Below are 27,226 nucleotides of genomic sequence, written 5' to 3'. Positions count from 1 at the left end.
TTTACTTTTTTTTATCTTTTAACATCAATTCGGGGCTTGATGTTACACAGTCAGCACTGTAAACTGAGAAAAAACCTGAAATTTAGCTGACATAAACATAAGGTATAAAGGGGTCCTGGGGAGAGTGTCCCAGACATATTTCTGAATTGATTCCAGACCTGAGTAAATCCTGCCTGGTTGGGACTGAGCAGTTCTCAAGTACTGTCTTGTAATTCTAACTAAGGTACAGAGTCCAGGAATGTTCCATCCACATCCCAATTCAGCTTGTGTGTCCATAGCTCTTCAGCCATGGCCAGCATTTCATAAACTGAATTTCCCAGCTTCTTCTTCTTACTACTACTAATAATAATAACGTATACTTGTGAAAAATACATGTACAACTTATAGAGTATTTAAACATACATTAACTCATGTAATTCATATTCTTGAGAAGAAATTATTGTTGGGGTGGTGTGCCAGTTTGGATATATTATGTCCCCCCAAAAGCCATATTCTTTAATGCAATCTTGTGGGGGAATCATTTTGATTGAGTGTCTCCATGGAGATGCGACTCAAAATCAACTGTGGGTGAAATGTTTGATTAGATTATTTCCATGGAGCTATGGACACCGCCCATTCAGGGTGGGTCCTGATTTAATCACTGGATTTCTATAAAAGAGCTCACAAACAGAAGGAGCTCAGAGCAGCTGAGAGGGACATTTTGGAGAGAAGCTAAGAGCTGACACTGATGCTGACACTTGGAGATGCTTGGAGATGTTTGGAGATGCTAGCCCAGAGTTTGCTCTGGAGAAGCTAAGAGAGGACCCCGATGCATGGATGCCCAGCAGCTGAAGAAGCTAAGAGAAACAAGGCCAGAGACATTTTGGAGAAAGCTATTTTGAAATGCAACCTGGGAGCAAAGGACCAGCAGACGCCAGCCACATGCCTTCCCAGGTGATAGAGGTGTTTCTGATGCCATTGGCCTTTCTGCAGTGCAGGTATCCTCATGTTGATGCCTTAGTTTGGAAACTTTTATGGCCTTAGAACTGTAAATGTGTAACCTAATAAACCCCCTTTATAAAATCCAGTCCATTTCTAGTATTTTGTGTAACAGCAGCTTTCACAAACCGGAACAGGCGGTCACCATTATTTTCTAGAACAATGGTTAGGAGCTTGGACTCTGGGGTCAATGCAACCTGGGTTAAATCCTGGCCCCACTCTTACTTTTTGGATAACTCTGGACAAATTTACCCAAACTCTCTGAGTCTCCATTTCCTCATTTGTCAAATGGAAGTAACTATGGTAATCACAAGAATTTTCTGAGGTTTCTGTGACAATTAAACAAGATGGTGCAGGTAAGGTCCCAGTGGCACAGTGGCTGGTACACAGGAAGCACTCAATGAAAGGTAGCTATTACTATCACTGCCATTCTCCAGATGAAGAAATGGAGGCTCAGAGAGGTGAAATGATTTGTCCAAGTCACAGTACCAGGGAAGGGCAGAGCCAGGGCCCAAGCCCCTAACTTGGACTCAGAACCTCATGCTTCTCCCACCACAGCAGCCATCCCTGGCTGAATATTTGCATCACCAGGTGAGGACCCACCCCAGACATACTAACTGGACCAGTGCAGGTGTGGATAACGGGCATGGATATATTTTTTAAGCTTCCTAGGTGATTCTAACACAAAGCCAGGGTTGCAAATTTATGCTCTTTAACAAACTTCCTTTTCAGTTCCCAGGTGGCCTTGAACTGTGTATTTTATTTACCACCAGCCCCTTATTCACACCCATGTTCTAAGAGCCCCTTGTCGGTATTTGGAAATGTGATAATGATACAGTTTCATAACAAAAGTTCAACTAATATGAAAAAATTCCTTGCCCCCACAGGAACTTGCTGTTTTAAAGAATTAATAGATTGTCAGAAGGGACTAGAAATGAGTATGTCAAGTTCCAACTACCATCTCACCAAGCTTTTCTGAATACCTGGAAAGGTCATTCTGTTTGGTCAGCCTGGGCTCCCCTGCAGGGTCTGCAGAGTGATCACTTTCAAACACTGCAGGGCAACCTGAAGTTCGTGAACTAAATTATTTAAAATGGGCTTCTGGGTTTCCAAGCAAGGAGTGATCCAAAGGAAGGCTGGGCAAGGCAGCCAGGAGAGAAAGGCCACATGGCTGCTTGGGACTGAATGAAAAGCTTAGAGGAGGAAAAAGCAATAGGCTGCCTCAATCACAGAGCTGCACCAGCTCCATTGCTGGCAGACACAGCCACAAATCAGGCAGGTCAGTAGCCACCACAGGCTCAGAGAATCTCAGGACCAGGAGGGGACCTTCTAGGTCATTTTTATCCTCGGCAACAGAATGAATGCTGTCATCACATATTCAGGGAAACTTTGTGAAGGTACAGCTGGAATTTTATGTGTTCCATAAATAAATGTTTATCTTCATTTTTTGAAGAAGTGCATTCCAAAAAAACACAGTCTCTCCCCGCAAGCCTGGGGCATGGCCAGCTTTCCTCCCCTGATCCTCAGAATTATGAACTTGTGTAGGACCAGGAGAATGAAAGGGTCAGGAGAATCCTCTAAGGATGTGAATGTGGAAATGGCTAAAATGAACAAAATCCATCCTGCTAGGAATTTCTTCCATAATGGACCAATGCAAATGTGCACACCCACACCTGGTTCCTTTGGACATCAGCTTGGGCAATTCTCACCTGGCAGTCCTGCATAAAAGCAGCATTGGCAGAACTGCAAGATGGAGCCAGCATCTACTGGCCTCTGCAGATAAAGGACAATTGGCATCATCAGGCTCCTGAGCACATTTTCATAATCAGCCTGATCATGGGCGCCCAGCAGCTGCTCGATTGATGGTGTTAGACAGGGAACGAAGAGAGATGCCAGGAGTGCCCTCAGATCTGACATAACGAGGCAAACATCCATCATTTGGGCTAAAAGGCTCATAAAGGCTCCATCAGCTGTGACAGAGGAGGCTGTCTGAGGCAAAGCTAATGAGGGAACGTGGCAGTGTTCGCGTTTTCCTCAGACGGGCACAGGTTGCAAGGGAGCTGCATTTTCAATTAAAGGAAAGAAATCCCGTTGAAAATGGTGAGTCGTCTTGCTGTGATCAGAAATGATCTCTCTCTGTTTTGAAACAATTGTCCGAAAGGAATGATGATTTAAAAAAAAAAAAAAAGTGTTCCACTTCATTTGCCAAGTGCTCCAGACACATAAAATTAGTACTTGAATGGGGTCATTTCTATGGAGGACCACATTACAAAAAAATGTCATCCAGGCCCTCTCAGAAGAAGAAATTTCATTACTAATGATGCAATAAATCCATTCCATGCCTTGAAAGAGTTGATCATGGCTGGAAGCCATTAAATGAGGGATTTAGATAATAGTATACAAACCACGAGGATAACCAGCATGTACATGGCACTTTTTGGTATTTAAAGCATTTGTACAGCATTTCGTTTGATCCTCAGTGACAAAAGCAGGGCAGAAATGATTATTAATTCTATTCCAGAGAGAGAGAGAGAGAGAGAGAGGGAGGGAGGGAGGGAGGGAGAGAGACAGAGAGAGAGAGACAGACAGAGAGAGAGACTATTGCAGGTTAACATGGCTAAGGACCCTGAGCTAGAGAGTGGTGGAGTTGGGCCTGGAAGCCAGATCTCCTTCCTGCCTCCAGAACTCGTTGCCTCAAAGAGCACTGACTTGTAGACCAGCTTCTATACATATCCAAGTGTTCTTTCCACTCAGACACTGCTCAAAAAATTTGACAGAGCTAATTATGATGACTTGTGCCCTACCCCCAACCCATCCCCAGTGACTCATGTCTGTAGATGGACCTTAGGTCCAATGTTATCGTTTGATGATTGGCTTGACCAGTGACAGTAGCACAACAAGAACAATAAGCCCATGAAGAATGAAAATTAGACCAAATACTTTTGGATGACAATTAGTAATGTTTCAGTGGGCATAGAAGTTCATCTTTATATTGATATGCCAATAAATACCCAGATGGCAGCAAGAGGAATTCAAAGAGAAATAACATCTCAAAATTGAAGACAATGGTTATATAAAGTAAACTGTGCACACATACACACACACACACACACCATTGAGTTGGTAATTTTAAGTGGAAAACTCACAGGCTTGGACAACAAATCGCTTCTGGGATTGTGCTCTGTCATGTTGCACATATGACCCCTCCCCCTGCTTATGCTTACCTCTCTATGAAATCATCATGAAATGTCTCCATTTTACTGGGTCCTGGGGGTGGGAAATATTTCCTGGCAAAAAGAAATATAATAAAAGCGTAAAGTTCCTATTTTGGATATTCACAACTCTTGGGCTCTGCTCTACCTTGCCCTCACTGTTCTCTGGTTCTTCCAGAAGGTGTGCAGGTATTTCTTTGGAGCCACTAGGGTGCCACTGAGAGCATTCCCATGCTGCATGACACCCTGGTGCCTTGGAAGAGGCGATGCTGGAATTTACCTTGACTTTCTAGCAGAGAATCTGGGGAGAAGAGGATGCCTCTCATGGAGCTTTGGAAAAAAGAAAGAAAAACCTAAAAACATGTAGAGAGCACAAACATGCAAAGAGCTCTTGGTGGACCACCAGAAGCAAAGCCTAGATAGTGCCCACTCACCAGGAGGGGAAAAGTGTGAAACAGAACAAAGAGGCAGGTCAGAAGTGCTTCTAGTCTGGGTTCCCTCAAGCAATGTGGTCTTTAGACAAAAAGGAAGGGCCGGCAGGCGGGGCAAGATGGCAGACTGGTGAGCTGTAAGTTTTAGTTACTCCTCCAGGAAAGTAGGTAAAAAGCCAGGAGCTGCGTGGACTGGACACCACAGAGCAATCTGTCTTTGGGCATACTTCATACAACACTCATGAAAACGTGGAACTGCTGAGATCAGCGAAATCTGTAAGTTTTTGCGGCCAGGGGACCCGCGCCCCTCCCTGCCAGGCTCAGTCCCGGGGGAGGAGGGGCTGTCAGCTCCGGGAAGGAGAAGGGAGAACTGCAGTGGCAGCCCTTATCGGAAACTCATTCTACTGATTCAAACTCCAACCATAGATAGACTGAGACCAGACACCAGAGAATCTGAGAGCTGCCAGCCCAGCAGAGAGGAGACAGGCATAGAAAAAAAACAACACGAAAAACTCCAAAATAAAAGCAGAGGATTTTTGGAGTTCTGGTGAACACAGAAAGGGGAAGGGCGGAGCTCAGGCCTTGAGGCGCATATGCAAATCCCGAAGCAAAGCTGATCTCTCTGCCCTGTGGACCTTTCCTTAATGGCCCTGGTTGCTTTGTCTATTAGCATTTCAATAACCCATTAGATCTCTGAGGAGGGCCGTTTTTTTTTTTTTTTTTTTTTTTAATCCTTTTTTCTTCTTCTAAAACAATTACTCTAAGAAGCCCAATACAGAAAGCTTCAAAGAATTGCAATTTGGGCACGTCAAGTCAAGAGCAGAACTAAGAGAGCTCTGAGACAAAAGGCAATAATCCAGTGGCTGAGAAAATTCACTAAACAACACAACTTCCCAAGAAAGGGGGGTGTCCGCTCACAGCCACCATCCTGGTGGACAGGAAACACTCCTGCCCATCGCCAGCCCCATAGCCCAGAGCTGCCCCAGACAACCCAGTGTGACGGAAGTGCTTCAAATAACAGGCACACACCACAAAACTGGGCGTGGCCATTAGCCTTCCCTGCAACCTCAGCTGAATGTCCCAGAGCTGGGAAGGTGGAGCAGTGTGAATTAACAAAGCCCCATTCAGCCATCATTTGAGCAGACTGGGAGCCTCCCAACACAGCCCAGCAGCCCAGAACTGCCCTGGGGGGACGGCACTCACCTGTGACATAGCACAGTCATCCCTCAACAGAGGACCCGGGGTGCACAGCCTGGAAGAGGGGCCCACTTGCAAGTCTCAGGAGCCATACGCCAATACCAAAGACTTGTGGGTCAGTGGCAGAGACAAACTGTGGCAGTACTGAACTGAAGGATTAGACTCTTGCAGCAGCTTTAAAACTCTAGGATCATCAGGGAGATTTGATTGTTAGGGCCACCCTCCCTCCCCGACTGCCCAGAAACACGCCCCACATACAGGGCAGGCAACACCAACTACACACGCAAGCTTGGTACACCAATAGGGCCCCACAAGACTCACTCCCCCACTCACCAAAAAGGCTAAGCAGGGGAGAACTGGCTTGTGGAGAACAGGTGGCTCGTGGACGCCACCTGCTGGTTAGTTAGAGAAAGTGTACTCCACGAAGCTGTAGATCTGATAAATTAGAGATAAGGACTTCAATAGGTCTACAAACCCTAAAAGAACCCTATCAAGTTCAGCAAATGCCACGAGGCCAAAAACAACAGAAAATTATAAAGCATATGAAAAAACCAGACGATATGGATAACCCAAGCCCAAGCACCCAAATCAAAAGACCAGAAGAGACACAGCATCTAGAGCAGCTACTCAAAGAACTAAAGATGAACAATGAGACCATAGTACGGGATATGAAGGAAATCAAGAAGACCCTAGAAGAGCATAAAGAAGACATTGCAAGACTAAATAAAAAAATGGATGATCTTATGGAATTTAAAGAAACTGTTGACCAAATTAAAAAGATTCTGGACACTCATAGTACAAGACTAGAGGAAGTTGAACAACGAATCAGTGACCTGGAAGATGACAGAATGGAAAATGAAAGCATAAAAGAAAGAATGGGGAAAAAAATTGAAAAACTCGAAATGGACCTCAGGGATATGATAGATAATATGAAACGTCCGAATATAAGACTCATTGGTGTCCCAGAAGGGGAAGAAAAGGGTAAAGGTCTAGGAAGAGTATTCAAAGAAATTGTTGGGGAAAACTTCCCAAATCTTCTAAACAACATAAATACACAAATCATAAATGCTCAGCGAACTCCAAATAGAATAAATCCAAAAAAACCCACTCCGAGACATATACTGATCACACTGTCAAACATAGAAGAGAAGGAGCAAGTTCTGAAAGCAGCAAGAGAAAAGCAATTCACCACATACAAAGGAAACAGCATAAGACTAAGTAGTGACTACTCAGCAGCCACCATGGAGGCAAGAAGGCAGTGGCACGATATATTTAAAATTCTGAGTGAGAGGAATTTCCAGCCAAGAATACTTTATCCAGCAAAGCTCTCCTTCAAATTTGAGGGAGAGCTTAAATTTTTCACAGACAAACAAATGCTGAGAGAATTTGCTAACAAGAGACCTGCCCTACTGGAGATACTAAAGGGAACCCTACAGACAGAGAAACAAAGACAGGACAGAGAGACTTGGAGAAAGGTTCAGTACTAAAGAGATTCGGTATGGGTACAATAAAGGATATTAATAGAGAGAGGGAAAAATATGGCAAACATAAACCAAAGGATAAGATGGCCGATTCAAGAAATGCCTACACGGTTTTAACGTTGAATGTAAATGGATTAAACTCCCCAATTAAAAGATATAGATTCGCAGAATGGATCAAAAAAAATGAACCATCAATATGTTGCATACAAGAGACTCATCTTAGACACAGGGACACAAAGAAACTGAAAGTGAAAGGATGGAAAAAAATATTTCATGCAAGCTACAGCCAAAAGAAAGCAGGTGTAGCAATATTAATCTCAGATAAAATAGACTTCAAATGCAGGGATGTTTTGAGAGACAAAGAAGGCCACTACATACTAACAAAAGGGGCAATTCAGCAAGAAGAAATAACAATCGTAAATGTCTATGCACCCAATCAAGGTGCCACAAAATACATGAGAGAAACACTGGCAAAACTAAAGGAAGCAATTGATGTTTCCACAATAATTGTGGGAGACTTCAACACATCACTCTCTCCTATAGATAGATCAACCAGACAGAAGACCAATAAGGAAATTGAAAACCTAAACAATCTGATAAATGAATTAGATTTAACAGACATATACAGGACATTACATCCCAAATCACCAGGATACACATACTTTTCTAGTGCCCACGGAACTTTCTCCAGAATAGATCATATGCTGGGACATAAAACAAGCCTCAATAAATTTAAAAAGATTGAAATTATTCAAAGCACATTCTCTGACCACAATGGAATACAATTAGAAGTCAATAACCATCAGAGACTTAGAAAATTCACAAATACCTGGAGGTTAAACAACACACTCCTAAACAATCAGTGGGTTAAAGAAGAAATAGCAAGAGAAATTGCTAAATATATAGAGACGAATGAAAATGAGAACACAACATACCAAAACCTATGGGATGCAGCAAAAGCAGTGCTAAGGGGGAAATTTATAGCACTAAACGCATATATTAAAAAGGAAGAAAGAGCCAAAATCAAAGAACTAATGGACCAACTGAAGAAGCTAGAAAATGAACAGCAACCCAATCCTAAACCAAGTAGAAGAAAAGAAATAACAAGGATTAAAGCAGAAATAAATGACATAGAGAACAAAAAAACAATAGAGAGGATAAATATCACCAAAAGTTTGTTCTTTGAGAAGATCAACAAGATTGACAAGCCCCTAGCTAGACTGACAAAATCAAAAACAGAGAAGACCCATATAAACAAAATAATGAATGAAAAAGGTGACATAACTGCAGATCCTGAAGAAATTAAAAAAATTATAAGAGGATATTATGAACAACTGTATGGCAACAAACTGGATAATGTAGAAGAAATGGACAATTTCCTGGAAACATATGAACAACCTAGACTGACCAGAGAAGAAATAGAAGACCTCAACCAACCCATCACAAGCAAAGAGATCCAATCAGTCATCAAAAATCTTCCCACAAATAAATGCCCAGGGCCAGATGGCTTCACAGGGGAATTCTACCAAACTTTCCAGAAAGAACTGACACCAATCTTACTCAAACTCTTTCAAAACATTGAAAAAAATGGAACACTACCTAACTCATTTCATGAAGCTAACATCAATCTAATACCAAAACCAGGCAAAGATGCTACAAAAAAGGAAAACTACCGGCCAATCTCCCTAATGAATATAGATGCAAAAATCCTCAACAAAATACTTGCAAATCGAATCCAAAGACACATTAAAAAAATCATACACCATGACCAAGTGGGGTTCATTCCAGGCATGCAAGGATGGTTCAACATAAGAAAAACAATCAATGTATTACAACACATTAAAAACTCGAAAGGGAAAAATCAATTGATCATCTCAATAGATGCTGAAAAAAGCATTTGACAAAATCCAACATCCGTTTCTGATAAAAACACTTCAAAAGGTAGGAATTGAAGGAAACTTCCTCAACATGATAAAGAGCATATATGAAAAACCCACAGCCAGCATAGTACTCAATGGTGAGAGACTGAAAGCCTTCCCTCTAAGATCAGGAACAAGACAAGGATGCCCGCTGTCACCACTGTTATTCAACATTGTGCTGGAAGTGCTAGCCAGGGCAATCCGGCAAGACAAAGAAATAAAAGGCATCCAAATTGGAAAAGAAGAAGTAAAACTGTCATTGTTTGCAGATGATATGATCTTATATCTAGAAAACCCTGAGAAATCAACGATACACCTACTAGAGCTAATAAACAAATTTAGCAAAGTAGCGGGATACAAGATTAATGCACATAAGTCAGTAATGTTTCTATATGCTAGAAATGAACAAACTGAAGAGACACTCAAGAAAAAGATACCATTTTCAATAGCAACTAAAAAAATCAAGTACCTAGGAATAAACTTAACCAAAGATGTAAAAGACCTATACAAAGAAAACTACATAACTCTACTAAAAGAAATAGAAGGGGACCTTAAAAGATGGAAAAATATTCCATGTTCATGGATAGGAAGGCTAAATGTCATTAAGATGTCAATTCTACCCAAACTCATCTACAGATTCAATGCAATCCCAATCAAAATTCCAACAACCTACTTTGCAGACTTGGAAAAGCTAGTTATCAAATTTATTTGGAAAGGGAAGATGCCTCGAATTGCTAAAGACACTCTAAAAAAGAAAAACGAAGTGGGAGGACTTACACTCCCTGACTTTGAAGCTTATTATAAAGCCACAGTTGCCAAAACAGCATGGTACTGGCACAAAGATAGACATATAGATCAATGGAATCGAATTGAGAATTCAGAGATAGACCCTCAGATCTATGGCCGACTGATCTTTGATAAGGCCCCCAAAGTCACCAAACTGAGCCATAATGGTCTTTTCAACAAATGGGGCTGGGAGAGTTGGATATCCATATCCAAAAGAATGAAAGAGGACCCCTACCTCACCCCCTACACAAAAATTAACTCAAAATGGACCAAAGATCTCAATATAAAAGAAAGTACCATAAAACTCCTAGAAGATAATGTAGGAAAATATCTTCAAGACCTTGTATTAGGAGGCCACTTCCTAGACTTTATACCCAAAGCACAAGCAACAAAAGAGAAAATAGATAAATGGGAACTCCTCAAGCTTAGAAGTTTCTGCACCTCAAAGGAATTTCTCAAAAAGGTAAAGAGGCAGCCAACTCAATGGGAAAAAATTTTTGGAAACCATGTATCTGACAAAAGACTGATATCTTGCATATACAAAGAAATCCTACAACTCAATGACAATAGTACAGACAGCCCAATTATAAAATGGGCAAAAGATATGAAAAGACAGTTCTCTGAAGAGGAAATACAAATGGCCAAGAAACACATGAAAAAATGTTCAGCTTCACTAGCTATTAGAGAGATGCAAATTAAGACCACAATGAGATACCATCTAACACCGGTTAGAATGGCTGCCATTAAACAAACAGGAAACTACAAATGCTGGAGGGGATGTGGAGAAATTGGAACTCTTATTCATTGTTGGTGGGACTGTATAATGGTTCAGCCACTCTGGAAGTCAGTCTGGCAGTTCCTTAGAAAACTAGATATAGAGTTACCATTCGATCCAGCGATTGCACTTCTCGGTATATACCCGGAAGATCGGAAAGCAGTGACACGAACAGATCTCTGCACGCCAATGTTCATAGCAGCATTATTCACAATTGCCAAGAGATGGAAACAACCCAAATGTCCTTCAACAGATGAGTGGATAAATAAAATGTGGTATATACACACGATGGAATACTACGCGGCAGTAAGAAGGAACGATCTGGTGAAACATATGACAACATGGATGAACCTTGAAGACATAATGCTGAGCGAAATAAGCCAGGCACAAAAAGAGAAATATTATATGCTACCACTAATGTGAACTTTGAAAAATGTAAAACAAATGGTTTATAATGTAGAATGTAGGGGAACTAGCAGTAGAGAGCAATTAAGGAAGGGGGAACAATAATCCAAGAAGAACAGATAAGCTATTTAACGTTCTGGGGATGCCCAGAAATGACTATGGTCTGTTAATTTCTGATGGATGTAGTAGGAACAAGTTCACTGAAATGTTGCTATATTATGTAACTTTCTTGGGGTAAAGTAGGAACATGTTGGAAGTTAAGCAGTTATCTTAGGTTAGTTGTCTTTTTCTTACTCCTTTGTTATGGTCTCTTTGAAATGTTCTTTTATTGTATGTTTGTTTTCTTTTTAACTTTTTTTTCATACAGTTGATTTAAAAAAGAAGGGAAAGTTAAAAAAAAAAAAAAAGAAAAACAAGGAAAAAAAAGATGTAGTGCCCCCTTGAGGAGCCTGTGGAGAATGCAGGGGTATTCGCCTACCCCACCTCCATGGTTGCTAACATGACCACAGACATAGGGGACTGGTGGTTTGATGGGTTGAGCCCTCTACCATAGGTTTTACCCTTGGGAAGACGGTTGCTGCAAAGGAGAGGCTAGGCCTCCCTGTATTTGTGCCTAAGAGTCTCCTCCTGAATGCCTCTTTGTTGCTCAGATGTGGCCCTCTCTCTCTGGCTAAGCCAACTTGAAAGGTGAAATCACTGCCCTCCCCACTACGTGGGATCAGACACCCAGGGAAGTGAATCTCCCTGGCAACGTGGAATATGACTCCCGGGGAGGAATGTAGACCCGGCATCGTGGGACGGAGAACATCTTCTTGACCAAAAGGGGGATGTGAAAGGAAATGAAATAAGCTTCAGTGGCAGAGAGATTCCAAAACGAGCCGAGAGATCACTCTGGTGGGCACTCTTACGCACACTTTAGACAACCTTTTTTAGGTTCTAAAGAATTGGGGTAGCTGGTGGTGGATACCTGAAACTATTAAACTACAACCCAGAACCCATGAATCTCGAAGACAGTTGTATAAAAATGTAGCTTATGAGGGGTGACAGTGGGATTGGGAATGCCATAAGGACCAAACTCCACTTTGTCTAGTTTATGGATGGATGTGTAGAAAAGTAGGGGAAGCAAACAAACAGACAAAGGTACCCAGTGTTCTTTTTTACTTCAATTGCTCTTTTTCACTCTAATTATTATTCTTCTTATTTTTGTGTGTGTGCTAATGAAGGTGTCAGGGATTGATTTAGGTGATGATTGTACAACTATGTAATGGTACTGTAAACAATCGAAAGTACAATTTGTTTTGTATGACTGTGTGGTATGTGAATATATCTCAATAAAATGATGATTAAAAAAAAATATAAAAAAAAAAAAAAGAATGGAAATTTAAAAAAAAAAAAAAAACAAAGAAAAAAGACAAACAAGGAAAAAAAAAAAAAAAAGATGTAGTGCCCCCTTGAGGAGCCTGTGGAGAATGCAGGGGTATTCGCCTACCCCACCTCCATGGTTGCTAACATGACCACAGACATAGGGGACTGGTGGTTTGATAGGTTGAACCCTCTACCATAGGTTTTACCCTTGGGAAGACGGTTGCTGCAAAGGAGAGGCTAGGCCTCCCTATGGTTGTGCCTAAGAGTCTCCTCCCGAATGCCTCTTTGTTGCTCAGATGTGCCCCTCTCTCTCTGGCTAAGCCAACTTGAAAGGTGAAATCACTGCCCTCCCCCCTACGTGGGATCAGACACCCAGGGAAGTGAATCTCCCTGGCAACGTGGAATATGACTCCCGGGGAGGAATGTAGACCCGGCATCGTGGGATGGAGAACATCTTCTTGACCAAAAGGGGGATGTGAAAGGAAATGAAATAAGCTTCAGTGGCAGAGAGATTCCAAAAGGAGCCGAGAGGTCACTCTGGTGGGCACTCTTATGCACACTTTAGACAACCCTTTTTAGGTTCTAAAGAATTGGGGTAGCTGGTGGTGGATACCTGAAACTATCAAACTACAACCCAGAACCCATGAATCTCGAAGACAGTTGTATAAAAATGTAGCTTATGAGGGGTGACAATGGGATTGGGAAAGCCATAAGGCCCACACTCCACTTTGTCTAGTTTATGGATGGATGAGTAGAAAAATAGGGGAAGGAAACAAACAGACAAAGGTACCCAGTGTTCTTTTTTACTTCAATTGCTCTTTTTCACTCTAATTATTATTCTTGTTATTTTTGTGTGTGTGCTAATGAAGGTGTCAGGGATTGATTTAGGTGATGAATGTACAACTATGTAATGGTACTGTAAACAATCGAAAGTACAATTTGTTTTGTATGACTGCGTGGTATGTGAATATATCTCAATAAAATGATGATAAAAAAAAAAAAAAAAAAAAAAGGAAGGGCCAATTGCATCATGGTGGATTTTCTTCTTCCTTTTTTTTCCTGATAGTCAATGGCCATCTTTGCTTCTCGGACAGCCAGCAAATCCAAAAATAGCTGTGTGTTACCACTGCCAGTTCTGCTCTCTGTGGAAGGTAGTATCTTTTAATGTCTTTCCAACTGTGGGCTTTGTGGTAATGATTAGCAGATGTCTTTACTAAGGGAAAACTTCACTCGTGTTCTGGAACAAGGTCTTAACATGGAGAGCTGCTCGCTGCCAGGCCTGGGTGCCCCAACCATTGAACAAAAGGGCTTTAGTTTGGCCGAAAGGTAACATTGCTGCGGTGTTTGACTGTTTTACCTACTCCCATTTCTAAGTGGGTTCTCAGGAATGTGGTGCTTTCAGGTCACAACAACATAAATTAAGCACTATTTTATAGGAAGACTTGTGTTTTTCTTCCCCAGCAACTGCCTTACTGCTGCACTATTTATATTGGTAGTTTTTCGCAGTTTACTTTCTGCAATGTATTTGGAGTAACAAGATTGCTATTTAGTATAATATATTAGGCTGGTGGTAGAGTGCCTACTTTGTAAGGAGCTGGTGAAATATTCCTGAGAAAGAAATTCATACCCTAGAGCCGCTTGGGTGACATACTAAATGGTAAACAATTACAGGGCTTCTTCTGCAAACCTACCTGTTTGCGGCTGCATAGATTACAGAGCCACACCAAGGACCCCAATGCATGAGGCTTGCCCAGAATGCAGTGAAAGGCATATTTCAAAGCTTGTCACGTGCCAATATGCAAACTAATAAATTCTTATTTCCAAATGTCACCAGGCAGGCGCTGCATTATTTTCCAGAAGCCATAGAAGTCGCACAGTCATTCTTCCTTGAATCCTATCTCCCTTTCTTGTGCCAGAGTCTACTCTTTATCAGAGTGCGAAGAGTACAGTCTGTTCAGAGTGGCTTTTTAATTTTTCCTAATTAACCCTGCCAGAAGTAACATCCATGGCGTCAGTGACAGCAAATTTCAAAAGTCACATCAGCACAGTTAAATGCCTCTCTCTGCCTCTGTGTTGACTCCCTTATGTCGAAAGAAGGTGCTCCAAGTATGTCGAGTTGATAGTCTTGTCAGGCCAAGTATGACGGGGACACTTTTCCAACTCCCTTCCTGCACCTGCCAGCCTAGTGTGCCTCTGTACTGGCCACGTTCCATGGACCTACGTGGTTTCAGTTTATTTTACTCAATGACATAGAGTGGCTTATCTGATCTCCACAGCAAGTGTGGAGAACTGAAATGTGAGTGTGTCGTCTCATCCTACAACTTCTAATGCTGACTCGCCATTGAAAGGTAGACTGGGGGTTCTGTGACTCACTTTAATCTAGCCTCAAATCGGCTCTCTCCAACATTCCAGGGCAGACCATCAGAAAAAAGGCGGCGGCAGCAGTGGCACAGAGATGGCCAAACAAGCATGACTTGGCACTCTTAAGCTAGTATAAATTGTTCAACGCTTTACATATCCCTGCCTTTACTTAAAGCACACTTTTCCCAGAGGAAGGAAAGCATACAAACCAGTTCAGACTCAGATTTTAATTTAAAAAAAAAAAATGTGAACAGGAAGTGATTGGTCTCTAGAAAAAAGTTTCACAGGTTAATTTCTGCAGGTTGAATCACTAAACAACTCCACCAGCTGAGTATGATCTTTACTGGAATCCAGGATTCATAGGTCAATCCCCTCTCTGGCCTACATAAATGTTTTTCCTCCGGTTTGATCTTTCAAGACAAAGGGGCAAATTGAAAAGTCAGAAAGGTTAAGTGACCTGATGAGGTGACAACTGAAACTTGCACATTTATGGTCTCTGCCATATACCCCATCATACTTGGGCAGACTCATGTAATTGTATTAGAAATGTCTATACTTTCTATGTATGAACAAATGTTTCTACTTCTGGATTCACCCTGACATTTCCCGAGCTTGGAAAGCTGTTCTAAGTATATGCCCACGCAATCCATGTGCTGCATCAGGACCCATGCTGGAGAGCATCAGGGAGCAGGCTATTTACTTTTTCCTTCTGTTAAAAATCCTCCATCAGCATCAAAAGAGCCACTCTCAGGACCAACGAAGAGCTGCTCAGGGGAACTGCCTTTTGGGGGAAGCAGAAGCCTGGGCAAAATCAATGGAACACACAGAGAAATGGACTGACACCAAAGAAAAAGGCTGGAAAAACAAATAGATCTCATAATCAATAGACCAGCTTTTCCAATAGGAGTGCAGATAACTCTGGATCCTATCGACTCCGTTTGCAAAGGTAAGGAGAACTAGGCAGGCTCTGCAACCGAGTTCACTAGCTTCTCACCATACAGCCTCTCTCTCCCTAGGCAGAGCGATAAAAGTAACGTTAGTCCCAGGCTTCCTTTTAAGGTCTGGGCTCAAATTTTCAAGGCAGGCTTTTGTTTTCAAGATAAAGCACTCTACTGCTCCAGCCGTTATGTAAAGGTGGGCTCTTTCCATGAGCTATTAGTCCCTTCAAGCCATGTTTTTGTAATCAACTTTCTTGTTTCAATGATGCAATATATTACATATTTCATGCTGGATATTACAAAATTCTGAAGCCATTCACAGGCACTTTGCTCAATAAAATATTCATACACTAAAAATGCATGCTTTTTCATCGCGCGTAATGGGTTTAGAGGTAATTTCCCATTGGTCATCCCATTTTGGAGTGGTTGGCCATTTCTGGCTTTGCAAACACTGTTAGGATCAAGGTAAGACTAATAGCCCTTCCTGTACTTATCCCCTAAAATATGCAAGATGCTGGCTGTATAATGTGAGAACTCCTTTTGGTTAAAGCAGAAGCTATCTCCTCCTCTAGATTGCCTTAGCCAGTGAGTAACTCCCTAGCAGAATAATGGAGTGGTCTATAAGTTCCGGTCTAGAAGACAGTCATTAAGAATATGGGACTGGAGTATTTCCACCATGTTCACTGCTGGGACCCCAGTGCTTAGAATGGGGCCAGGTACCTAGAAGTTGCCCAGTATATAAATGCTTGTTGGAAGGAAGGAAGGAGAGAGGGAGGAAGTATAGGACTGTGGGCAAGTTACTGACCCATTCTAAGCTTCATCCTCTCTTCTGACAAATGAAGAGGGTGGACCAGATAAGGTCTAAAATTCCTTCCAGCTCTACAAGTCTATTATTCTAAGATTTAAATTATCCATTGGGGTCCATGATAATCTAAGTAATAAGGAAGTACTTTGCTCACCAATGAAATGTGTAAAAGTATTCAGAAACACTTTCCTTATTAGTCCAATGTCTGTCCCATTCTCCAAACGTGGGAGAAGTCTTTGTTTCAAATATTTAAATTGAATGTAAAGATGAACAGGGTATATATTTGCTTAATTTGCAGACTGATAGAGCTCAGCTTCAGAAGCGTTTCTATAGATTTACTAAAACACTTATCACCACTCTGGTTTACCAATTTGAATATTATCTCCTTGTAATAATGCATACTTATGAGAGGGGGAAAAAAAAACGAATGTCACCTAAAATGAGCATGTGAGAAACTAATCTCCTCAAACTCTAAAAGTCCAAAAAATACATCCATCAAGGAGTGGCTAAGATTATCTTCTGTTAATGTGGACATTGCTGCCACTAATTCTTCCAGTTCCATTATGAATGTCTCCCGGAGGTGAGGTAAGGGAAGTTTTCCAAGTGAGTGTCCATAAAACCCTGTCATTCAAGGCTAGTTAATGCTGTGTGTTTGCTGAGCTGGTACTCAGATTACAACATGGAAGAGTGAGCTGGTTTGAAGCTGTTATGTACCCCAGAAAAGGCCATGTTCTTTTAATCCATTCTTGTGGGTGCAAATCTATTGTGGGTGGGACCTTTTGGTTAGGTTGTTTCAATGGAGATGTGACCCACCCATTCAAGGTGGGTCTTACTTATTCCTTTCACTGGGGTCCTTAATGAGAGAATAAGAGAGAGAAAAGCCCCGGAGAAACAAGCAAGGACCCACAGAAACTGAAGGAGCCACGGAAGCCAGAAACTGAAGACAACAAAAACCCAGGAGTGAAGGACCAGCAGACACCAGTCATATGCCTTCCCACATGACAGAGGTGTACCAGATGCCAGCAGCCTTTCTTCAGAGAAGGTATTCTATTGTTGATGCCTTAATCTGGACATTTTCACAGCCTTAGAACTGTAAATTTGTAAGCTAATAAATCCCCATTGTAAAAACCAGCCCATTTCTGGTATATTGCATTCAGGCAGCTTTAGCAAACTGAAACAAAGAGGTTTGGTGCAATTTCACATTCAGCATTCTTGAGTCTTCAGCAAAAAAGTTTAGACACCTTTAAAAAGAAAATCACATTTTCCCAAATTTGAAAAAAATTATAAGATTATATTCTTCATCTTAATGCATGCCTATCGAAACTAAGCTTTTGTGTACTGAGTTTTAAGAGCATACTTCTTCCATTATAGCTGGACCAATATGTGTCTCTGTGTCTCTCTGTCTCTCTCTTTCTCTGCAGGTAATAGCAGAGGCACTTATTTACCTCAAGCAGGCTTATATAAATAACCCCCATCCTTATACATACAGTTAAAAACATGAATAGCTCCCCATTTCCTATAGAACAAAATTCAAACTCCTCGATTTGGCATCCAGGATCCTCCACCTAGCAGTTGTGTGACCTTGGGCAACATACTTAACATTTCTGTGCCTCAATTTCCCCTCATTGGAACATTGTGGATAATAGTAATGCCTAGCTCATAGGGTTGGCGAGAGGAATAAATGGATTAATATACAGACCAGTGCCCAGCATATAATAAGTCCCATATAAATACTAGCTACTATGCTGGACCCTCCACAAAGGAGTCCCAACATATGCTTCAGGCTTCACTTCCCACTGCTCACAGCTTGAACATTCCAGTCCAATCAGACGGGTGCATTCAGTCTTCCCAAATGACACCTCATATGTCTCTAACTGTCCTAAGTGCACTGGGATAGATGTTACATGGATTGTCTTATTTAAGCTTCACTAGTTCTCTATGTGACAGGCACCATTCTGAGCCCATTTTACACATGTAGGTAACTGATGGCTGGAGGGTTAAGTGACTGACCGCAATTGCAAAGCTAATAAAGTGAAATTCAGGCAGTCTTGCTCTGGTGCTCTCCCCATAACCAGACTACCTCTGCTTGGCCCCACTAGCATGTCTACCTCTTGCAATGGCTGCCCATTTCCCCTCGCCTGCCCATGAGCTCTCCAAAGCTATCTCAAATCCCCACTCCTCCTCCAGACACATCCTGACCTTGCCAGTGCTGAGAGCTCTTCTCCTCCTTGCATGCTGGTGCAATCCATTCCTCAAATAATTATCTAATATCCTGGAACAGCCCCTCTACTTGAACTCCAGAAGATTTGGTTTTCTTTTTGTACATGTTTGGCTTGTTGGGGCTTGTTTAAGTGTCTCATGCTACTCTTATATGTCCTCAATGACATTTGCCACAGAATAGATACTCAAAAAGTGATGATTTTTTTTTTTTACCCCAGGGACAAATAACTAGGTCAAGCTGACCTTGGCCCCTCACTTTAACAGCTAGTAAGTAGTCACAGTAAAGTCCAGGTTTTTCAGTCCTTCCTTGATTGTTCAATTATTACATGAGCCACCTTCATAGTTTTCTCTCTTGGATGCTAATGCTTCCTTTATATTTTCTGCCACAATTTCAAAAGTGTCCCAGACAGCAGCCTCTGAAAATAAGTTGCAAAATTAAAAAATATGGTGGCTACTAGAGAATTGTCTAATTGAAATAAGCTTTAAAACAAGTAAGAACTCTGTGAACTGATGTGGCATGAGAAAAGGATATATTAATTGAAAAGGTTCTGACTTTTGAAACCATGTTAATATTTCACAATGATTTCAAAAAAGAAAGTAAATAAAGAAGGGGAAACAAAAACCCAGAAAGGAATACACACAAAAAGAAACAAATGGAGTGAACCATATTTCAAATGAATAACGTAACGAAACTGGTCTATGGGGGGTGGGGAGGGGGATGGGATTGGATCACCCACCCAGGTAAGGGTCAGACTATAGACCCTAGGGTTACAGACAAAAAAAAATTCTAAGCAAATAGTGTATTCTAATTATAGGCTACTTTTCATGGATTAGCAATTCTGAAACTACTTTCTGTGTATTCTAGATTTGAGCAAATAAATAAATATAACGTGAATAGTGGGATCCAGGTTTCTCACTGTCAGACAGGGGGTTACAAATAAGGAAAGGAGAAAAAATAAAATGAACGGTTTGTTGTCGGATGGTAATTAGAGAAATGAATGTGAACTCATGATTTTGAATATATATTTGTTATACTGAATTCTGTCTATATGACAGATAGAGAAATACATAATAGGTGTGTGTATATGTGTACATATATATATCTATACATTTACTTTTTTTAGCTCTATCTGTTAAGATGACCGAGACTCAATGACACCCTAGTAGCCATAAGCACACTTAGTGCCCAGATCTAGGCTTTTAAGTGCTAAAAGGATCCTTGGAAAAGAGCTCATCCTTACTGTAGAAAGTAAAGTTAAATGTCAAAGGAATGATGGAATTAGTAAACTAACATTTGGCTTCTACCATAATAACAGTCAATTCGTTGGAATCATCAATGAATCATCAATAGATGCTTAAACTAGTGAGTGAAACTTTGTTTTTTATTTGTAACAGCTTTCCAGAGGTGCAATTCACATACCATACCATTCACCATTTTAAAGCATGCATTTCAGTGATTTTAAGTATATTCACAAGGTTGTGCAACCATCATCACTCTGTAGTTCCAGAACATGTTCATCACCCCAAAACAAAACTCCATACCCATTAATCAGTCATTCACCACTCTCCCTACCCCAAACCAGTCCTTAGCAACTACTATGCTGCTTTCTGTCTCTATGGATTTATCTATTCTGGACATTTCAAATGGAATCATACAACAAGTGACCTTTGGTGACTGGCTTCTTTCATTTAGAATAATGTTTTCAAGGGTTGCCCATGGTGTGGCAAATATCAGTACTTCATTCCTCTTTAGGCTTGAATAATATTCCATTGTATGGGCACACCACATTTTGTTTATCCATTCATCAGTTGATAGGTATTTGAGTTGTTTCCACTGTTCGGCTATTATGAATAACGCTGCTAGGAATATTCATGTTGAAGTTTTTGTGTAGACATATATTTTTAATTCTCGTAGGTGTGTACCTAGAAGTGGAATTGCTGGGTCATATGGTAACACTATGCTTAACCTTTTGAGAAACTGCCACACTGTTTTCCCAGGTGGATGTACAAATTTACATTCCCATTAGTACTGTACGATGGTTCCATTATCTCCATTTCTTCACCAGCACATATTATTTTCTGTCTCTGATTACAGACATGCTAGTGGGTGTGACGTGGTACCTCATTGTGGGGTCGATGTACACTTCCCTGATGGCTAATGAGGTTGAGCATCTTTTCATGTGTTCATTGGTCATATGTGTATCCTCTTTGAAGTATGTCTATTCCGATCCTTTGCCTATTTTTTAATTGGGTTTTGGGTGAAATGTTGATGAGGAGCAGGATAATCTACAGAGTCTCAAAGTATCTCCCCACAAAACATTACTAATTACAGATGGAAAAATACTGACTTCACGATGGAGAAGCTTGGCAGTCCCCACCTTAACCAAGAAATCTAAGTTAGCATCACCAATAATGGGACTAATCAACAGTATGTGCCTCCAGATATGATGCACAGAGAAGAACAAAAGATCATTTCTGTGGTATTTCTGTTAAAAAAACTTAACCTGAACATAGTCATAAGGAAAGCGGAAGACGAGCCCCAAAGGAGAGAAGTTCTGCAAAATGATTGGCTTGTAGTCTTCCAGAAATATATCAGGGTCATGACACACTGGGAAGATGGAGGAATCCTTCGGATTAAAGGAGACTAAAGGGACATCACAACCAAATGCAACACATGAGCCTGCATTTTCCATTGCTATAAAGGACATTATTGACACACTCAGCAAAATCTGAATAAGATCTCTTGATTAGATCATAGTGCTGTACCAATGTTAATGCTCCAACTTTGATTAACACCCTATGCTTATGTAAGACAGTGTCTTTGCTTTTAGGTATTATACACTGAAGTACTTAGGAGTAAAGGAGTGTTGTGTTTGCAACTTATTCTCAAACATGTCAGAAAAATTGTATGTTTATATAGAGAGAGGGGGGAGGGAGGGAGGGAGGGAGATGGAGAAGGAAAAGACAAATGTGGAACAATGTTAACATTTGGGGAATCTGAACGATTGGTATATGGGAATCTCTGCATTATTCTGGCAACATTTCTGTGAACTATGTCAAAATAAAAAGCTAGAAGAAAAACTCAGCTTTAATATTAGTATAAAATATCTTGTTATTTACACTAAGAAGCAACACTGTTACATTGTGACCCAATGATATGAGATTTTCAAAAAATTATTTAATGCTTGGTTATGAGCTTGTTCCCTCAACAAAATGGCTAATTTCAAAAAGTGTTATTTATATATATATTTTTTGCCTTTCTACAACTCTGTTTCAATGAAGCCATTACTTTAAAGAGTGGCAAGATAAGATAATAGTTTTTCATTTTAATTATTTTTACCCATGAAAAGTGAGCTGGATTTTTTATTTGGGGGTTCTTTTACAAAAGGTGGATGGGATGGTTCCAAAGATAAGCCCCCTTAGAGACTCCTAGAAGCTGAGTTCAATTTGATTTCTACAGGCCTCACTGACTCACAACTGGCAGCAGCCATCTGACAAACAGGAGGCAGTGGGCCCAAAGACCATGGATATGAATGGGCAAGTGTATCCAGGTAAATTTAACACTTTTTCGAGAAGTAACTAGAAGTGCTAATTTCATGGAAGCACCTTGATTATAAGCCGTAAAGCGTTTTCAGGCCAGTTTGCAGTCTCTGAGCACAGACCAACTTAGCAGCAGGGGAGGTAGCAGAAACCTCTCCTGGTTCTGGAAAATTTGAAAAGCCACATGTTATCCCTAAAATAGATGATAGCTATGCCAGGCCCAAAGGAAATTAGTGTGATGTGGCTGTAAAAGAAATGCTGCCTGTCCTCCCCTTTTCACTCCCAGAACACACAAAAATCCCATGTCACATTCTGCCACTTCCCCAGGCCATTCAGAACACCTCACAAGGATTTGCTTTAAAGATATCTTCATATTTTATCATGTTTATTTGGCCACCTCACAGACTGAAGGCAATAAAGCCCAGCTGGCATTTGGGGACAAGCTTTCCAAGCACAGTCACCAAACAGAAAACTATTTTAACTTGGTTTCCACATGCTGCCTGCAGTGACTGATCTTTAATTTTATTTAGCCAAAGTTTCATGTAGGTTTTTCAGCACCCAAAGATTCTTGCTATACTATTTTATTTAATAAAGCAAACATGAAACAGCATTTATATCAAGGGCATAAATAACTAATGGTATCATTTAAATATATTACAACAGACAAACTCTCTCTGAACTGTGGCAAATGATACAATCACTTTGTTTTTCAAAACACGTGTAGTAGCCATGATATACATGCTGTTGATAAAAGCCTGTTATTTCCTGAACTAAACTGTGCTTGGCCTTGCATTGAACTCAGAGAAAATTGTGCATGTGCATCTCAGGTAAAATTTAGCTCCATATAGATGCATGTACTACTCCAACGTTATTTACAGACAAAATATATTGGAGACAATCTGGCAACAAATGCAGAGGCTATTTTTAGCCATTTCAGCCATCAATTATAGGCAGACTTAGGTTTTCAGTTCAGCATACAGAAACTAACAATGCGGCTTAATTGTCACAGCAAAAACCCTTTTATTTCAAATTATTATTTGATTTTGTCTGCTGCTGGATCACGCTATAGGCGCTTGCCATTCCCCACCAGAGGCACTATTTTCTACATGTTTCCAAGAGCCTTGCTTTCCCATGATTCAAAACAGCTTAGCTGCTGTGCTAACGTGCTAACACAGGCATAGCTAAAGCGCAGCTAACTCTGGCCTAGAAACAAAATACACAGCCGGGTTAATATGCTGGCATAGCCCCTGGGAGAAAGAGCCCTTTCTGGTGAACCCCTGAATCCCCTCTGCTGCATGGGAGACCTTTGTATTTGCCATTAATTAAGGGGACAGCAGTGATTTGCGGGGGGGAGGGGGGGGGCTTTCTAAAACATTTGTCTATCGGGATGAGTTCTATCATACATGTCCCCAGAAGCCTTCCATATTTTCTTTTCTCGAATAGATGTGCACCCTAATGTGAGATATTTGAAAAGAATAAAATTTAAGTCAGTCTGTTTCATGATCTGTATTCCACTATCTTTGTCTGGTAGGGTGTTAGCTTAGGTGCCAAGTGTGGTGTCTATGAGTGTCCCATGATATGTTCTTTATTGCCCCCAAAGAGATGACATCTATAGGTAGTAATCATAGTCCAAAGTAACAAAAAGAAGCATCGTGACAATCATTCCAAAGAGCTGAAAATGGATCCACCAGTATCAGAGACATTTATTGAGCACCTACTATGTGCTGAACATGGCACACAGGGCTAAGAATGGAAAAATAAAGAAGACAGGGTCCTTGCTCTCAAGAGTTTGGCAGTCTAGGGGACAAGGAGACAAAGTTAAAAGCAGATCCGTTGAACACACTGGCTCAATGCTACATTATAGTATACAGATGGGGTACCTGGTGCAACCTGGGAGGAGTGGGTGCCAAGGAAGAGAAATGACACTCAAGTGGGATCTTCAAAGATAAGCGCGAGAAAGCAAGAAAAAGTGATGGGGGGAGGGGGGATGCTGTCAAAAATGACAGCTTGGTCCTCAAGCAACAACCAAGGAAGGAAGGAAAGAACTGGAGGAATGTCAAAGAAACAGCCTTGGGGATAACACAGGCATATGGGATTAAGCCCTTGCAAGCAGGTAAACTTCACAAATACAGGACTGCACATTTCCAAAACCTAAAACCACTAGCAAGATAATATAAGAAAGGGTGCCTGGAATGAGAGATATTTGGAATTTTCTGACTGGATCAGTTCATAGAAAGAATTAAAGGCCAGGAGCTAAAGTAAGGGGAACACATGACCAAAAAAAAAAAAAAAAAAAAAAAAACACAACCAAACAAAAAAACAGTGAGAAGATGTATCGACTTGGGGTCCTGACAAAGAGCTGAGGCTTTTGCTGAAGCAGCCTTTGAAATCATCAGTCCAGCATTTGCTTGGCAATTCCGGAAAGAATCGCCGAGGAGCTGCAACTTTTCAGCAGATGGATAGAAGCTGGACCAGCAATGCAGTTGGCATCCTAATTAAAGCACAGGGCACAAGCCTCAGAGGTGAAAAGCAGGTGGGACCAAATGTGAGTGAAACACTGTGGCGGAAGAAAAGATGATAATGCTGGGGGATTCACCATCAAGAAAGGACAAGAGGACAACGTAGGACAAGAGAAGAGTGTGGAGCTCCAAAGTGGACTCCCACTACTCAGAGACACCTGACAAGGGGGAGTACCACACCTTCGGCGTGTGTAGGAGGAAGTCCATTTTTAAAAGCAGGCAGAAAACTAGAGGGAGAAGAAGTAACAAATATAGGCCTTTGCTTTTCTTTATCCTATCTCCTTCCTCATTATTTACTAATGGCCTTACTGATCACTTCCTTAAGGTCTGGGAGAACAGAGGCTGGGGACTCTTACACACCGCAGTTGTTTGTGGCATAAACCTGAGCAAATAACTGTAGAACATGGTTTATGAAACCAGAGGGTTTACACTCTATAAATAACTTCCATTTATTCTTATTCTTTCCACGTACACTATTACTGAAGACTAGATGATAGCTTTTTGCTCTTGCCTGGTTGACTTCTTACACACACCCACACACCCACAGACACACACAGACATCCAAGGTAATGAGGATATTGATTCTGAGGAGACACTTTTTGAGACACATAAAGAGCCATATTCATCTGGTCTAACAGGTCTAGAAACTTCACGCAAACACTTTCAGTCTTTTCCGTGTGAACAGCAATTGTCTAACACTGTTGAAAATCCTACATCCTAATATCATTGCAGGATTGCGGCAGTGATAGAAAGGATGTAATACCTTAGAGACACTCAAGACACTGAGTGGTCTGCGCTGTTTTATTGTGCATTAAATTCTACATTTTGCTTTAATAAAAAATAATAATAACCTGTGACCTGAGGAGCACTAGACAAAGTATGGAAACAGAAGAGCACATGTGAAAACACCTCAATTAAACAGGGAATCCAAATATACAGCCAAGAGAAACAACTGAGCAATGAAAACAATGAAATATAAAAAGAAATTTATTAGGAAGCATGGATTAGTTTTTCACACACATGCAAATCCACATTCATTTTGCTGAGCTAGGGGAATTGGGGAAAATGCTTTTGTCTTTGGGAGGATGGTCACCTCTTTTGGTTAAATGTTATATTCAAAATGTGCCTAATTCTTATAATCCAAAATATGTGACACTGCTTGGGTTTCCATGACTACTGCTCTGAAAACCGTATTAATTATTCAAGAGGTCCATGCCATTCTCCCTGCATGCCCTGAGGAATGCTGGGAGAGGCAACATGCCATTATAAAGGCAGTAGCTGTTAAACAGACTGCATGACCAAATCCAAATAGGAAAGTTATTCCCTTGAAGTACTGACATTGCCCTGATATCATTAAGCAACATTATTTAAACTCCTCGGAACAAAGTGAAATGAGGGGGAGGAACGAGTTGTGCATCACGTTTAATATCACAACAATCTTGTGAGACTGTATAACTGTAGCCTCAGCTCATTCCTCTGATAGGATCTCAATTTCAACCAAGTCGGCTGCCTTGCATAAACCAGAGCTCATTGTGTGAAACTTCCCCCCCCCAAAAGGCTGCCATTTCCACCTCACAGAACTTGTAGTCAGTCGGATAATCAACTTAATAAGACAAATTGTGACCAGGCATCTGGTTGCCATATCTGCTGATGCCTCAATGCCACGATAACCGTAATATGTGCAGCCGATGAACTCGCCTGCCTTCATCATAAATAACATCATCAAAGCAGAGGCAGGGAGGTCTGTCTGTGTTCAACCGCTACTGATTTCCTGTCATAGCTAAACTCTCAGTGTCAATCCTATAACAGAGCAATGAGGGTCATGATCGGCCCAATTACTCAAAGGCAGGGGAGAGGCAATCTAGCAGCTAGCACAACATGCCACTGAGCTCCCTCAGGTGTCGGGAAAGCTTATACACGCGATCTCTGCAAACATTAGCATTTATTAGCAAGAGACTGATTTTCAATGAGATGCAATGGCGAGGGAACACAAGCTGAAGTTTCCAAGTTCAAGTTCCAAGAGCTCTGATTTCTGGCATTTAGAGGGATTTTCACCATCTCTGGGCTTCATTAATATTGAATTCTCAGTTCTCATACACATGAAGGGAGGGAAAATGAAGTGCAAATTTCCCAGAAGCAAAGAATGTGAGAGAATTCAGGGTGATTTGAATACACTGAATTCTCTGCTGCATAATCTTGCAATCAAATTTCAAAATAATGTGATAAAAAATTATACCCTGTGGAAATGTAATCACCTGCCACAAATGATAAAGAAATAAAATCAAATGATATGT

The 27,226-nt window shown here is 41.0% G+C and overlaps 1 protein-coding gene across 8 annotated transcripts in view; it reads right to left on the bottom strand.

Moving 5' to 3' along the window:
- AFF2 (AF4/FMR2 family member 2) overlaps positions 1-27,226 on the bottom strand; it is a 531,893-nt gene that overhangs the window by 407,109 nt on the left and 97,558 nt on the right. The window contains exon 1 of one of the 8 annotated variants that reach the window (XM_037821154.1): positions 4,203-4,252. The exons of the other annotated variants lie outside the window; for them this stretch is intronic. Within the exon in view, the coding sequence (XP_037677082.1) occupies positions 4,203-4,234 (32 nt within the window). The 5' untranslated portion in view covers positions 4,235-4,252. Of the gene's footprint in view, positions 1-4,202; positions 4,253-27,226 lie in introns of those variants that run through there. 8 annotated transcript variants of the gene reach the window in all.

This window comes from Choloepus didactylus, chromosome X (assembly GCF_015220235.1).
Source record: "Choloepus didactylus isolate mChoDid1 chromosome X, mChoDid1.pri, whole genome shotgun sequence".
Classification (NCBI taxonomy): domain Eukaryota; kingdom Metazoa; phylum Chordata; class Mammalia; order Pilosa; family Megalonychidae; genus Choloepus; species Choloepus didactylus.
This window is presented reverse-complemented; position numbering and strand designations above follow the sequence as displayed.